General features: G+C 39.8%; 1 protein-coding gene across 6 annotated transcripts in view; it reads right to left on the bottom strand.

Annotated features, from left to right (window-relative positions):
* Positions 1-15,970, bottom strand: part of HOOK3 (hook microtubule tethering protein 3) — a 133,423-nt gene that overhangs the window by 45,887 nt on the left and 71,566 nt on the right. For all 6 annotated transcript variants that reach the window (XM_074953627.1, XM_074953629.1, XM_074953628.1 and 3 more), the window contains 3 exons: positions 12,284-12,394; positions 9,890-9,977; positions 8,845-8,914 (listed from right to left, as the gene is read on the bottom strand). In XM_074953627.1, the coding sequence (XP_074809728.1) occupies positions 8,845-8,914; positions 9,890-9,977; positions 12,284-12,394 (269 nt within the window). The remainder of the gene's footprint in view (positions 1-8,844; positions 8,915-9,889; positions 9,978-12,283; positions 12,395-15,970) is intronic.

Raw genomic sequence — 15,970 nt, 5'->3', positions numbered from 1 at the left:
CTCCTGGAGGCTCCCAATGGCAAAGGGGTGGATACACCAGAGAAGGAGTGTGTACTCTGGCAACACATGGCTGGAAGTTGAGGACTGCCCTTGTATTCTGTCAGACCTGGATTTCTGATTGCTAAAATAAGATGTCTTTTTATGGCAGTCCAAAGAAAGAAAGAACTGAAAGGAGCTATGATATCTAAAAGGTGGTATTTCTCCTGGAAGTTCACTGTTAAAGAAACAGTTTACCTAGAATCCCTTCCTTCTTCTAACAACCTACCTCGGTAGCTGGTAGCTCTTTGCTGTCAATCCCTGCTGGAACCACTATCCCTACATCTTATAGAGGAGGAGTGGTTCTCTAGGGAGTGATGGTGTTGCTTTTTCTCATTTTTCTCATGATCTCTCAATATCAAGGAAGAAGCTTTCAGTAACAAACTCAAAGTCACTCTTCAAAACATTCCAGTCCCTCGCAGAGTTGAACTTTGACTTGCCTCAAGGATGGGACTTGAAATAAAGGATGGCTCAGACTCTGCCCTGGAAGCTATATCTTTTTCCATCAGCATCAACCAGAGTGGAGACCCAGGTAGTTATGGGCTCAAGTAATAAACTGCAAGCAGATAGAGGATCCTGAAGCAAGCACCCCTCACTGAGCATTGAGTATCAAGGTCTGTTACGATATGTCTACACAGCCCACAACAGTGAGTCTCCCATCCTGGGTCGACAGACTGGGGCTTGCGCTACCACGCTAAAAGTAATTGTGTAGACATTGCAACTTGGGCTGGAGCTTTGGCTCTGAAGCCTAGGGATGGGGGCGGGGGGGAGGCATCAGAGCCCAAGCTCCAGCCTGAGCTGCATCTTCAAAGCATTGTCTACACAGCTATTGTTAGTATGGCAGCATGAGGCCAAGTCTGTCAATCCGGGCTGGGAGGCTTGCTGGCACGGGGATGCATAGACATATCATTACAGATTTCCTGTCTCTACAGCAAGGTTAGGTCTTAAAGCTCATCTTTCTTCCTGGGTCTGCCACCATGGAAGAATGACCATCACACTGAGGACAGGAGAGAGAGATGACTAGAAAACCAAAACAACTTAATCCCTAAATACCTGTAAACAGAAAAACTGTCAAGGTTCCTTCCCCACTCTGAACTCTAGGGTACAGATGTGGGGACCTGCATGAAAGACCCCCTATACTTATTCTTACCAGCTTAGGTTAAAAACTTCCTCAAGGTACAAACTTTTCCTTGTCCTTGAACCCTATGCTGCTGCCACCAAGCGTGTTAAACCAAGAACAGGGAAAGAGCCCACTTGGAGACATCTTCCCCCCAAAATATCCCCCCAAGCCCTACACCCCCTTTCCTGGGGAAGGCTTGATAAAAATCCTCACCAATGTGCATAGGTGAACACAGACCCAAACCCTTGGATCTTAAGAACAATGGAAAAGCAATCCAGTTCTTAAAAGAAGAATTTTAATTGAAGAAAAAGTAAAAGAATCACCTCTGTAAAATCAGGATAGTAAATACCTTACAGGGTAATCAGATTCAAAACAGAGAATCCCTTAAGTTACAAAAAGACACAAAAACAGGAATATACATTCCATTCAGCACAACCTATTTTACCAGCCATTTAACAAAAGGAAATCTAACGCATTTCTAGCTAGATTACTGACTAACTTAACAGAAGTTCTGAAGAGCACTCCTGATCTGGTCCCGGCAAAAGCATCACATAGACAGACAGACCCTTTGTTCCCCCCTCTCCAGCTCTGAAAGTATCCTGTCTCCTCATTGGTCATTTTGGTCAGGTGCCAGCGAGGTTCTCTTAGCTTCTTAACCCTTTACAGGTGAAAGGGTTTTGCCTCTGGTCAGGAGGGATTTTATAGCTCTGTATACAGAAAGGTGGTTACCCTTCCCTTTATATTTATGACACTAACTCTACCTATTACTATGCTTAGTTGACTGTTTACAATAAAAACTAACTCTTGACCAAGGAGAAATAACAAATGAAAATGATCAAAGGACTGAAAAAGTTAAGGAGTTCTAATTTGCTGCCTTGGAGACTGGAAGGAGCCAAAGGTGAATAGTAGGCATGGCTCCTTCTAAAGCCCTACCTCAAACTTTTCATAGCTCAAGGTGAAGTCTGCATGGCCCCCAAAGAACAAAGCTTTCCAGAGGGCTCTGGGATTAGTATGGAAAACGCAGGTACATCACAAGAGTGTGTATCTCTGACAATATTAGAAGGGAAAGCTCTTTTTAAAAATAGAGGATAAACTTAGCTTGGAACTGACAGCATGGTTTTATCTAAATTATAGTTGAACTCTCACTATATCATAATAACGTGCAGACTGTGTAATATACTGATCAGAATGTATGCTTACCATTGCCTACCACTGCTAAATGGCACTTTCCCAAGACCTTTTCTGTCTGGTTTTAAAACATGGTAGCTGCCTATTTACCATAGGAAGCCGTTACTGAAGGTATTTTGTACTGCTTTTCCCAAGCCTCTATATGAAAATCTCCTTTTTATTCACAGTTCTGAATCAATAAAGAAATAAGTGATTCAGAACTGAGGGAACTTAAGGGCCTAGCCCTGCAACTGCTTGCTGGAAAAGCACTTACTCTTGCGTGTGGTCCCCTACACATCAGGAGCACTATTCACCATAGTAAGCACTATATCTGGCAGTAAGCATTTGCAGAATTAGAGTCCTGGGGTGTGGACAGCAGTGCACATCAAAATGCTGTGCTGTAACTGCCCCCATGTGAATGCTTTGGGTACAAACTAAATGACTCCTACTTTGCGTTAATGTAGTCCTCTTCAAACAGGACTACTTGAATGTAGTCACATTAGTAAGAGTACAACACGAGTATAGCAGTAGGAATATACTACCAAGCCCCTGATCAGGATGGTGAAGGTGACTGTAGAAGGCTCAGGGAGACAGAGAAGCTACAAAGGCAGAAAATGCAATAATAATGAGCGTTTCAAACTATCCCCATATTGACTGGGTACGTCACCTCAGGATGGAATGCAGAGATAAAGTTTCTTGACACCATAAATGACTGCTTCTTGGAGCAGCTAGTCCTGGAACCCACAAGGGGAGAGGCAATTCTTGATTTAGTCCTAAGCGGAACACAGGGTCTGGTCCAAGAGGTGAACATAATTGAAGAGCTTGGTAATAGTGACCATAATGTAATTAAATTTAACATCCCTGTAGGGGGAAAACAGCCAGAGAAACCCACTACAGTAATATTTAACTTCAAAAAGGGGAACTACACAAAAATGAAGAAGGTTAAAAGGAAGAGTCACAAGGGAGAAATGCCTGCAACCTGCAAGGGGACTATTTAAAAACTCCACAATAGAGGCTCCAACTAAATGTATACCCCAAATTAATAAAGACAGTAAGAGGACCAAAAAATGCCACCATGGCTAAACAGCAGAGTAAAAGAGGTGGTTAGAGGCAAAAAGGCAACCTTTAAAATTGGAAGTCAAATACTAGTAAGGAAAATAGAAAGGAACATAAACTGTGGCACATTAAGTGTAAGTGTAAAGCAGGCAGGCCAAGAAAGAATTTGAAGAGCAAGTAGCAAAAGACAAAAAAAAATTGCTGTTAGGTTTTGTAAGTACATGAGAAGCAGGAAGCTAGCCAAAGAATCAGTGGGGCCACTGGACAACTGAGATGCTAAAGGAGCACTCAAGGAACACAAGGCCATTGTGGAGAAGTTAAATGAGTTCTTCACATTGGTCTACACTGCAGAGGATATGGGGGAGATCCCCATTCCTGAGCCATTCTTTTTAGATGACAAATCTGAAGAACTGTCCCAAATTGAGGCATCAGAAGAGGTGATTTTGGAAGAAATTGATAAATTAAACAGTAAAACACAACACCAAGATAAAATGGTATTTCTGAAGGAACTAAAATGTGAAATTGTGGTATGTATTCTATCGCTTAAATCAGCTTCTATAGAAGATGGATGGAGGGTAGCTAATGTAATGCCTATTTTTAAAAAGGCTCCAGAGGTGATCCTGGAAATTATAGGTCAGTATCTAACATCATTATCAGGAAAATTGGTTGAAATTACAGTAAATAACAAAATTATCAGAAATGCAGATAATCTCAATATGTTGGGGAAGAGTCATCACAGCACAGGGAAATCATGCCTCACCAATCTATTAGAATTCTTTGTGGGAGTCAACAAGCATGTGGACAAAGGTGACCCAGTGGATACAGTATACTTGGACTTTCAGAAAGCCTTTCACAAGGTCCCTCACCGAAGACTTTTAAGCAAAGTAAGCGGTCATGGGATAAGAGGGAAGGTCCCCTAATGAATCAGTAACTGGTGAAAAGATAGAAAAAACAGAATAGGAATAACTGGTCAGTTTTCAAAATGGGGAGAGGTAAATAGTGGGATCCCCCAAGGATCTGTACTGGGACAAGTGCTGTTCAACATATTTATAAATAATCTGGAAAATGGGGTGAACAGTGAGGTGGCAAAATTTGCACAATACAAAAAGATAGTTACATTCAAAGCTGACTACAAAGAGCTACAAAGGAATCTCACAAAACTGGGTGATTAGGCAACAAATGGCAGATGAAATTTAATATTGATAAATGCAAAATAATGCACATCGGAAAAAATAATCCCACCTATACTTACAAAATGATAGGGTCTAAAGCAGCTGTTAACACTGAAGAAAGATCTTTGAGTCATTGTGGATAGTTTTCTGAAAACATCCGCTCAATGTGCAGCAGCAGTCAAAAAAGCTAACAATGTTTGGAACCATTAGGAAAGGGATAGATTATAAGACAAAAAATATCATATAAATCCATGGTACGCCCACACCTTGTGTGCAGTTGTGGTTGTTTCATCTCAGAAAAGATCTACTAGAATTGGAAAGGATACAGAGAAGGGCAACAAAATGATTAGGGGTATGGAGCAGCTTCCATCTGAGGAGAGATTAAAAAGACAGACTGTTCAGGTTAGAAAAGAGACAACTAAAGGGGGATATGAGAGAGGCCTATAAAATCACGAATGGCATGGAGAAAGTGAAAAAGGGAGTGTTATATACCCCCTCACATAACCCAAGAACTGGGGGGTCACCCACTGAAATTAATAGGCAGCAGGTTTAAAAACAAGCAAAAGAAAGTACTTCTTCACACAACATATGGTCAACCTGTGGAACTTGGTGTCATGGGATGTTGTGAAGGACAAAATTATAAATGGGTTCAAAAAAGAATTAGATAAAATTCATGGAGGGTGGGTGCACCAATGGCTATCCGCCAAGATGGTCAGGAACACAACCCCATGTTCTGGGTGTCCCTGAAAGTCTGAATGCCAGAAGTTGGGACTGGATGACAGGGGATGGATCAGTCAAAATTGCCCCGTTCTGTTAATTTCCTCTGAAGCATCTGGCACTGGCAACTGACAGAGACCGGATGTTGGGCTAGATGGACCATAGATCTAACCCAGTATGGCTGTTCTTTTGACTGCAGGATCCCCACCAGGTGGCAATGAAGGACCTGTATACTTAGCATACTGCAACATTACAGGGCAAATTAGATGAGAGAGGAGGGGCACTTTTGCCTGGAAGCCCATTTTTTACATTGTTACTAATTATTAAATCATGTTTATTATGGTAATGACTGAGGGCCAACCAAGAATTTTGACATAACAAATCCTGCTTTAGATACAACAAATCCTGCATCTTGGCAGAGGGTTAGACTAAATGACCCTTGTGGTCCCTTGTAACCCTCTAATTCTATAATGGGGCCCCACTGTGCTAAGCGCTGTACAAACACACAGTAAAAAGAAAAGGAGTACTTGTGGCACCTTAGAGACTAACCAATTTATTTGAGCATAAGCTTTCGTGAGCTACAGCTCACTTCATCGGATGCATACTGTGGAAAGTGTAGAAGATCTTTTTATACACACAAAGCATGAAAAAATACTTCCCCCACCCCACTCTCCCGCTGGTAATAGCTTATCTAAAGTCATCACTCTCCTTACAATGTGTATGATAATCAAGTTGGGCCATTTCCAGCACAAATCCAGGGTTTAACAAGAACGTCGGGGGGGGGGGGGGGGGGGAGGTAGGAAAAAACAAGGGGAAATAGGTTACCTTGCATAATGACCCAGCCACTCCCAGTCTCTATTCAAGCCTAAGTTAATTGTATCCAATTTGCAAATGAATTCCAATTCAACAGTCTCTTGCTGGAGTCTGGATTTGAAGTTTTTTTGTTGTAATATCGCAACTTTCATGTCTGTAATCGCGTGACCAGAGAGATTGAAGTGTTCTCTGACTGGTTTATGAATGGTATAATTCTTGACATCTGATTTGTGTCCATTTATTCTTTATTTATTTATTCAGACTGGACAGTCTCTACGTAAAAGAATAAATGGACACAAATCAGATGTCAAGAATTAGAACATTCATAAACCAGTCAGAGAACACTTTAATCTCTCTGGTCACGCGATTACAGACATGAAAGTTGCGATATTACAACAAAAAAAACTTCAAATCCAGACTCCAGCAAGAGACTGTTGAATTGGAATTCATTTGCAAATTGGATACAATTAACTTAGGCTTGAATAGAGACTGGGAGTGGCTGGGTCATTATGCAAGGTAACTATTTCCCCTTGTTTTTTCCTACCTCCCCCCCCCCCCCCCCCCGACATTCTTGTTAAACCCTGGATTTGTGCTGGAAATGGCCCAACTTGATTATCATACACATTGTAAGGAGAGTGATCACTTTAGATAAGCTATTACCAGCAGGAGAGTGGGGTGGGGGGAAGTATTTTTTCATGCTTTGTGTGTATAAAAAGATCTTCTACACTTTCCACAGTATGCATCCGATGAAGTGAGCTGTAGCTCACGAAAGCTTATGCTCAAATAAATTGGTTAGTCTCTAAGGTGCCACAAGTACTCCTTTTCTTTTTGCGAATACAGACTAACACGGCTGTTACTCTAAAACACACAGTAGTAGACTGTCCCTCCCCAAAAGAACTTGCAATCTACTGGTTTCTTATGAATGTAGTCAGCATTTATTCAACTTCCCCGAGCTGCCTTTAAAGGTGACCTGCAAAGGATTTTTTAAAAAAGGGCTTATGCCACTGTTTGCCTCATCATGACATATAAAGAAGGCCTGAAAGGTTTTTTGTTTTTTATTTTAAAAAGAGGTTCGCCTCCTGCCCTCTGCTTGTTTGTATACCTTAGAAAGTGACAGGAATGTCAACTCTGGTCTTCCCTCATTTTCCTGGAGGATTTGCAGGAGGATCTCACAGGGAGTATATTGTTCTTACATCTTAACTGAAGGGGTGAAGGTGCTGAATCTAAGATATTCTTCTCTAAACTCTTAAAGATGGTATTTAAAAAAACGGTGAACAGTATGACTGAAAATTCCTTCCTCACTCAATGGATCAACTTTCACCCTTCTTGGCTGTCGTGATGTACTATTACACTAGCTTTCCTGGCACCAAAAGCCTCATCTAGACTAGGAAACTTTTTTTTTTAAAATATTGGCTAATATGATTTTATACATCACTAAGCCATCGTCTACATGAGGTGGTAGGTGGTGTTTAATGTCATTTTAGCTAACTTGCTTAAAAAAAACTGCTCTTTTTTCCTAGTCCAGACAAGACTAGTGTCTTTCAAGCTAGAAGGTACCTGATTTCCAAGTTTAACATTAAATAAAAACCCGTTTCCTCCAGGGAAAAAATACTTTCAGACCTTCTCTATTAATCATAAAGAACCAAGCTCGCACAAGTCACAACAGAGGAATGTTCCCTGTGGTGTCCAGATTAGTTATAAATGTTGAAGGCTGTGTGGCCCGGTGGATAGGGCATTGGAATGGGAGTCAGGAAACCTGGATTCTATTCTCAGCTCTGTCACTGAGCTGCTTGATATCCTTGGGCAAGTCATTTCACCACTTCGTGTGTGTTTCCCCTCCCACCCTTTGCCTAGGTATGATAGGGCCCAGAGCTCCATTGAGAATGCTGAGGTTTGTTTTCTCTCCTTTGTAGGTCACCTTTAAGGCTCTTGTGATAAATGCCTCTTTGAAAATACTGCTTCAGAAAGCATTAATCCCCTCTTCACTGCTCTTTAACTAACCTTGAACTAACTCATGTCACAGCAACGTACAGTAAAATAGCCAGAAAGGAATCCCTTTTTGTTAGTAGCCATCCAGCAAGTACCACCTTCACCACTTCAGAGAAGAGTTCTCAAACTCATATGCATCTGCCCAATCACTGAAAACAGATGTACTGACATCTCAAGAGGAAAAAATAATTCCAATGGAGTTACAGTGTATTTCTTAGAGATGGGGGTCCCCTAATTACTCCAGTTTCAAGTTGCAGTGATACTAGACTGTCTGGACAATATTAAATACACCCTGGACGGTCTTAAACCATACTGATTTTCAATTCTGACTTTATTCTCCTGATTTTCCCTGTTTTCTGACAAGTACTCCTGTTCTTTTTCCCTCACTTGATAATACAAATGATTTTTAAATCCAGTTTTCAGTTTGATATTTTAATTGTTTTCTCTTCAACAACATGAAGTCTCATTGTTACAAATGTTTTTCTTTTCTAACATGCCTAAAAATAGTAATATCACGAACGCTTTAGAGAAATGAGATCCAGTGAAAGCACTTAAAAAAAAAACCAAAAAAAAAAACCCCAGTATGATACAGGCTGAGGGAAGGTCAAATAAAATTCATCACAAGTGTAAGAGGAACGGCTTTGTAAGAAATCCAAAGGAGGAGAAAAGAATTAGTGTGAATCTTAGGGATAAACTTAAAAACACTGAAAAAGAACTAATCGTGTGCATACACATCCTAAGGTCTCTGGAAACAATAAGCATGATTTCACTTACTTGATTTCAGGAGTAACAATTTCTGCTGCTAGGCTGTCTGAAGACTCCTGGCTTCCCAGTGGCATCAATCCTGTTTCAGACAAACAAAGAAAAGGATTAACAGAAAGTACAATAATTTTTGTTTCAAAAGGCGATGGATAAATATTGTTCAACAGGATTAAATTTTAAGAGAACATTTAAAACAATATGCTCCTTGTGAGTATGTGAGAAATAATACAGAGTCATGCTATAATAGGAAGGAAAGATGAACATAACCATTTTTGAACAGGTTTTCGGTTTCCATTTTCCTCCATTTTGGACAAAGTTCTTTTTGTTGGTGGTGGTGTGTGGTTTTTTGTTTTTGTTTGTTTTTTTTTCAAAAAGAAAAGGAGGACTTGTGGCACCTTAGAGACTAACCAATTTATTTGAGCATAAGCTTTCGTGAGCTACAGCTCACTTCATCGGATGCAACTGTAGCTCACGAAAGCTTATGCTCAAATAAATTGGTTAGTCTCTAAGGTGCCACAAGTCCTCCTTTTCTTTTTGCGAATACAGACTAACACGGCTGTTACTCTGAAACCTTTGGTTTTTTTTTTTGTTTGTTTTTTTACACACAAGTTACGGTTTATTCCTTGGTTCATGTAAAAATATGAATATTTGCATGGTGTGATATATGGAATATAAATCAATGCATATGTGCCATATGCACCACATAAAAGTTTAGGAAAACTATGTTAGGACATTAATGCTAATTTTTTGGAGATGAGGGAGATGAGAAAGTTGGTTTCTCACTGCCATTACTTAGAAATCAAACTCGCAAAACTTTTTTAAAACATCACATTTCGGGAGAGATCAAGCATGGAAAATTTCAGCCAAAGGTTGAAAGCTTCATGAAGTTCTGAACATCTAAAAATGTGATTATAGCAGAAGTTGTTTTGTAATCTCAAGTTAGTGGATGTTAATTGGTCAACTATAAAACAAAGGTAAACCTGTCTACCCTGCACCTATGAAACCTCTGTGGACGTTCTTTAGAAAAAAGGAACTTCTGTTTCTCTTTCTCCATTACCTGAAGTGGTGAGCTGCCCTTCTTGTGCTTGTACACATCGAAGCTCTTCGATAGTTTCTTTTAGGGAATCTCTTTCCGTTCTTAACCTCTGTGTGATTGGAAGGACAATAAATATTAATCTCATCTCTACAAATCCATCTTTAACGCTAAGCAATTTGCCACTATGCACATCATTGCCAGCACTTTAACAAAGAGGATTAATGTGCACTGCTAGAAATGCCTTTCATAGCAAGGAATCCCAATTCATTCCCCGGGCAGAATTTAAAAAAAGAAATAAATAAGGAGCAACTACTCACCAATAACTGTGGTTCTTTGAGAGTCCTGTACCTGAATAACTACACTTGTGGGGTCAAGACACCTGCACCATGAACTTCCAGAAACGTAAGGAGAGCAGTAACCCCATCAGGGCCACTCACACTGTCTTTCCTCTCCTCTTGTGCAGGGTTCCTAGCTATCCAATGGAAGTGGGCCAACACACTTTCAATTCCTTTCCCTAATATGGGAATTTTTAACCCCACTCAGAAGAAGACAGGAAGGTAGGTGGGGAATGGGAATATGCAGAAGCAAAACACTTGAGGAACTATGATTATTGGTAAGTAACTTCTCTTTCTTCTTCAAGGGCCTCTGCATACTTCCAGTGGTGGAAGATTAGTGAGCAGCATAACCCCCTAAGAAAGTCAATGGCCTTGACCTTTAGTAGAGCATTCAGTTGAGACTGGGACATGGATGAAAACTAACTGCTTGTGGCTCAATCCAGGCAAGACTGAGGTAATGCTGGTTGGAAAATAAAATCATGAAAAAATGGCAAGGATAATATCTGTCCCTCTGAGTGTTTCTCACCTGTTGTTCAAATTTGCAACATTCAGGAGACTGTTTAGATTCCCAGCTTCTTGATCAGGGAGCAGCAACGCCCAGGATGACATTTTATTTAACAGTGCCCTAGAACTGATCAGTCACCAAATATGTTTTTAAAAGTATTAAGCCCTGTCTCTTCCAGTTGATTGGTGGTATTTAAAAACATTAGACTTAATTGTGTCAGCGAACACATTTTAAAAACACTAATGATTTTTTTGTCAAGACACTGCACAAGATCCTCCAGCCTAATGCTTTTTCTCATTGGCCAGCGTCATTACCTGACAGTCCAGGTTTGGATGAGTTTAAAAATACTGATGTCCTTCTCAGGGACTTTATATAGACTGTCTGACACCTCCATGTGGGAAGAAATTAAAAAGTTGGGGTTATTGAGGCTCTCTCAAATGCCAGGCCCAAATGGTCAGTTAGATTACAGGAAGGTTCAGTACAAAGGATGGGAGCTATTCGGTGTCTCTGGCATCAACAGGTCTCACTACAACCAGAAATAGCATCGATAGTACTGGCTATCCCAGACTCTAGGACCATGGGAACTGTGGACTCTTTGACACTGAAAGCCCTGAATAGCTGCCCACTTCATACCAGAGTTACATGACAACTAGATTTGCAGGTGGAGTAGAGGATGGTCTAGGGTAAAAATCCAAGCTGCAGTCTGCCTCAGAAGAACTAGGATGTGAGTCAAGTGACCAAGAACTCCAGGACAGTCTTCAACCTCCATCCAGGTACAGAGCTAACGTTGGTGAGCAGCTCTTCGCAGCTGATCTTGATGAATGCTCTCCCACCATGCCTGATCAACCCAAGTGCACCTGGGGGTCTCGGGCACTTTGGCAAGCAGTTCTCTGCTCCACCTTTGTTGGTCAGAAGGTATGGAAGGGTAGTTAAGGCTTCTTCTCTTTTTATGCCCTCTGAGCCCTGGATGACAGGAGGGGTGAGTGGCCCCAGTTGAGACTGCCCTCTAGAAGATTCCAAAAGTTCGCAGCACATGCACTTTGATCCCACAAATAGGACTATGTAGAGGCTACATTGAAGATTTTTTACTTTAAAAGAAAACTTCTGAGTTTAACTCCAGAGGAATATTGAAAGTTTGAAACCCAGTTTAAAATTAAATACACTTTACAATTACATTTGAGATTTCTGAGTCTTCCACTGCTGGATGCTCAAAGCAAAAACCTGTGACACTGTACACATGAGGGATCTATGTAGGAGATTAGATAAAGACAGCATGGGGAGGGACAGGAGAAAAGGATATCGAGAAGAAAAAAAAGACACAAATGTGTCTTCCTGGCTCTTCATTTTTAAAATCTACTGCACACATTTTCGTAGTTACCCTGAAGCCAGATGATCGGTTTATCAAACTCCAAAGTTATTACATTTATACAATATTTTACCCAGACAACAGACAATTTAAAGTGAACAAAGAAATGTAACTTGGCTAAACAGGTAATTTTGATAAGCAGGTCCAGGGTAATAAGGATACAAATTTGTTTCCACCACCACAAAAAAAAGCAACATCTAAACACTTACATCTTTTTCTTTTTGAAGGCTGTCTACTTTTTCTTTCAGCAATTTGTATTCAAATTCTAATTTATCTGCTTTCTTCGATTCTTCAGATAATCTGTTTTGTAGTTCAACTACCTGTGAGACAAAGAAGGAATTGTTGTCTATCCGTGTTCAACATAATATGCATGAAGTAAAGTTATTAATTACACTGCAATGTGAGATCAGTGTTAAAACAAATGGAATATTCATATCTAGCACATTCAAAATGGTTTGTTCACCTATCTATTGTTTCAATCATCAATGTCATTGAAGGGATCAGAATAGTACCACTTCAGTGCAAGTAAAATCTGAGACAACAAAGCTGTGAAGAAGAGAAACTGTTCTCAGTTTGTCCAACCACCCAGCTAATTATACTTTAAATTTAAATTTGAGTAAAATCTCTATATAACCAATGAATCACCATAACTATACAATTGAGTGGATCAGAGAGATGAGGAAACTGATAATGGCCTTTCTCCATCCTCAAAAGTGTGGGGAAAGAAATCAGTAAAAAAAACAAACAAACAAACAAAAACACCATAGAGAAAATCAGAGGTGCATTCTCCTACTTTCCCTATCTCTCTGTTTTCCAAGCCTCACTTTGAGAAGTCAAGCCTAAGCTTATCTGAACAGGTAATTTTTTGCTCATTTGTAAATGTGTTTTCTCATGGTTTTTGAATCTACTAATATGGAGCTTCATCTCCAAGGAATGATGGTCAAACCCCAAAATCCAAAGGAACAGAGACACTTTTGATTATTTAACAAGAGGAAGTAATGAGCTATCAAGGTCCAGTCAAAGTTCCCATGGACACTACCATGTAGAAGCTCAGCGAACAGCTATTTACAACTAGAAGAGGAGAAAACTGAATAAACCTTTCAGAGTGGACATGCAAGTCATGAAAAACAAATCAGCAAAAAGTTGCCCACTCAAAGCTTTATACCTCCATTAACAAAGGCTCAGTTCTAGGTACAGAATTAGTAGCATGTCACAGAAAGAGCTTGGATAGAACGGCACTGAAGAAAGATCAGCATGCAAACTCTATAGCTGAATGGAAACTCTGATGAAGATACATCCATTTGTAGCTTCTTGTGAAGCAATTTATAAGGAGCCAATGTCTGCTTTGTTTTAGAGTTAGAGAAAGAGGTATGTGTGTAAATAAAAATACGTTTTAAATAGGACTGTTGATTAATTGCAGTTCGCTCTCGCGATTAACTCAAATAAAGTAATTGCAATTAATTGCAGTTTTAATCGCACTGTTGAACAATAGAGTACCAATTGAAATTTATTAAATATTTTGGATGTTTTTCTACATTTTCAAATTTATTGATTTCAATTACAACACAGAATACGAAGTGTACAGTGCTCACTTTATATTATTTTGATTATAAATATTTGCACTGTAAAAAAAAGCAGTATTTTTCAATTCACCTCATACAAGTACTGTAGTATAATCTCTTTATTATGAAAGTGAAACTTACAAATGTAGATTTTTTTGTGTTACATAACTGCACTCAAAAACAAAACAATGCAAAACTTTAGAGCCTACAAGTCCACCCGGTCCTACTTCTTCTTAAGACAAACAAGTTTGCTTACATTTATGAGAGATAATGCTGCCCGCTTTTTATTTACATGTTTGCATGGCCATTTTGTAGCCAGCATCACGAAGTATTTATGTGTCAGGTATTGTAAACATTCATACGCCCCTTCATGCTTCGGCCACCATTCCAGAAGACATGCTTCCATAATGATCATGCTTGTTAAAAAAAACGTGTCAATTAAATTTGTGACTGAACTCCTGGGGGGAGAATTGTATGTTTCCTTCTCTGTTTTACCCACATTCTGCCATATATTTCATGTTATAGGAGTCTCAGATGATGACCCAGCACATGTTCGTTTTAAGAACACTTTCACCGCAGATCTGACAAAACACAAAGAAGGTACCAATGTGAGATTTCTAAAGATAGCTACAGCATCCGATACAAGGTTTGAGAATCTGAAGTGCCTTCCAAAATCTGAGAGGGACGAGGTGTGGAGCATGCTTTCAGAGGTCTTAAAAGAGCAACACTCTGATGCAGAAACTACGGAACCCAAACCACCAAAAAGAAAAATCAACCTTCTGCTGGTGCCATCTGACTCAGATGATGAAAATGAACATGCGTCGATCCGCACTGCTCTGGAGCATTATCGAGCAGAACCTGTCATCAGCATGGACACATGTCCTCTGGAATGGTGACTGAAGCATCAAGGGACATATGAATCTTTAGCGCATCTGGCATGTAAATACCTAGCAATGCTGGCTACAAAAGTGCCATGCGAACGCCTGTTCTCACTTTCAGGTGACATTGTAAACAAGAAGCAGGCAGCATTATCTCCTGCAAATGTAAACAAACCTGTTTGTCTGAGCAATTGGCTGAACAAGAAATAGGAAGGACTAAGTGGACTTGCAGGCGCTGAAGTTTTACATTGTTTTATTTTTGAATGCAGTTCTATTTTGTACATAAGCTTGTACCTAATTTACATTTGTAAGTTCAATTTTAATGATAAAGTGATTGCGCTACATACTTGTATTAGGTGAACTGAAAAATACTATTTCTTTTGTTTTTTACAGTGCAAATATTTGCAATCAAAAACAAATATAAAGTGAGCACTGTACACTTTGTATTCTGTGTTGTAATTGAAATCAATATATTTGAAAATGTAGAAAACACTCAAAAATATTTAAATAAATGGTATTCTATTATTGTTTAACAGCATGATTAATGGCGATTAATTTTTTTAATCGCTTGACAGCCCTAGTTTTAAAATTATAGCGTAACAGTAGCAAAGCCTAAAGTTAAGGTTGCCTAACACTTTCCATGTAACCTTTTGTTTCCAATTATTTATATCTTTGGCAGAAAGAATGAGGTTCCCCTTGTGGTCAGTTGGCTTGTGTGTGTGTGCTGTTCAGCTCGGCTCAGACAGTTGGTTCAACCAATCTCAACATCAAGGGTTAAGTGTTGAAGGCTAGAATGTTGTTGCTCAGTAACACTGTCCAGGTTGCTCAGCGCTTCTGTCCTTGGAGCTCCAAATGTTATCACTACTAGCAGCAGATAAGGCAACCTGCTCATTCAACAGACCTCGATGTTACCCAAAGAAAAATCACAGGCATGGTTCAGTGGCGAAGGCCCTTGGCCAGGTTTATTGTCAATGAAGCACTGTACTAGCTCCCTGGATCAATGCTTACAGTTACATTAAAACATGTATGCTCATTACAATGGATTCAGCTCAGTCAGTGGTCAGACTTGCCGCTACCCCATAGGCTGGAAAAAGAGTTAAGGTGAAGTATCTCAACATTTATAGACTGAGACAAACAACAGTCTTTTAGGAACCTAAGTACCACCATGCTTATTTCATGACATCTGTTTGTTACCTCTCCTTGTTCCTAATATCTTGGATGAAACATCCCTATTCATTTTGTCAAACCATCTTCTCTTGTACTAGATTGTGATGTAGCTGTACTAGCTAGAATATATTTACATAAATATCTAGTGCCTAGTACACTAGCAACAACGTTGCCAAGTTCATGTACTGGACAGTGAACTCGTAAGCATCTGCTTTAATATATGGCCTGACTTTGGCTCACAGCCTCTGGTTCAGGCCTCAGCCCAGGCCCAGTGCTCCAGACTCTCTCT

The sequence above is a fragment of the Natator depressus genome, chromosome 5 (assembly GCF_965152275.1).
Source record: "Natator depressus isolate rNatDep1 chromosome 5, rNatDep2.hap1, whole genome shotgun sequence".
NCBI lineage: Eukaryota > Metazoa > Chordata > Testudines > Cheloniidae > Natator > Natator depressus.
Note: the sequence above shows the minus strand (reverse complement) of the source record. Positions and strands in the feature narration are given on the sequence as shown.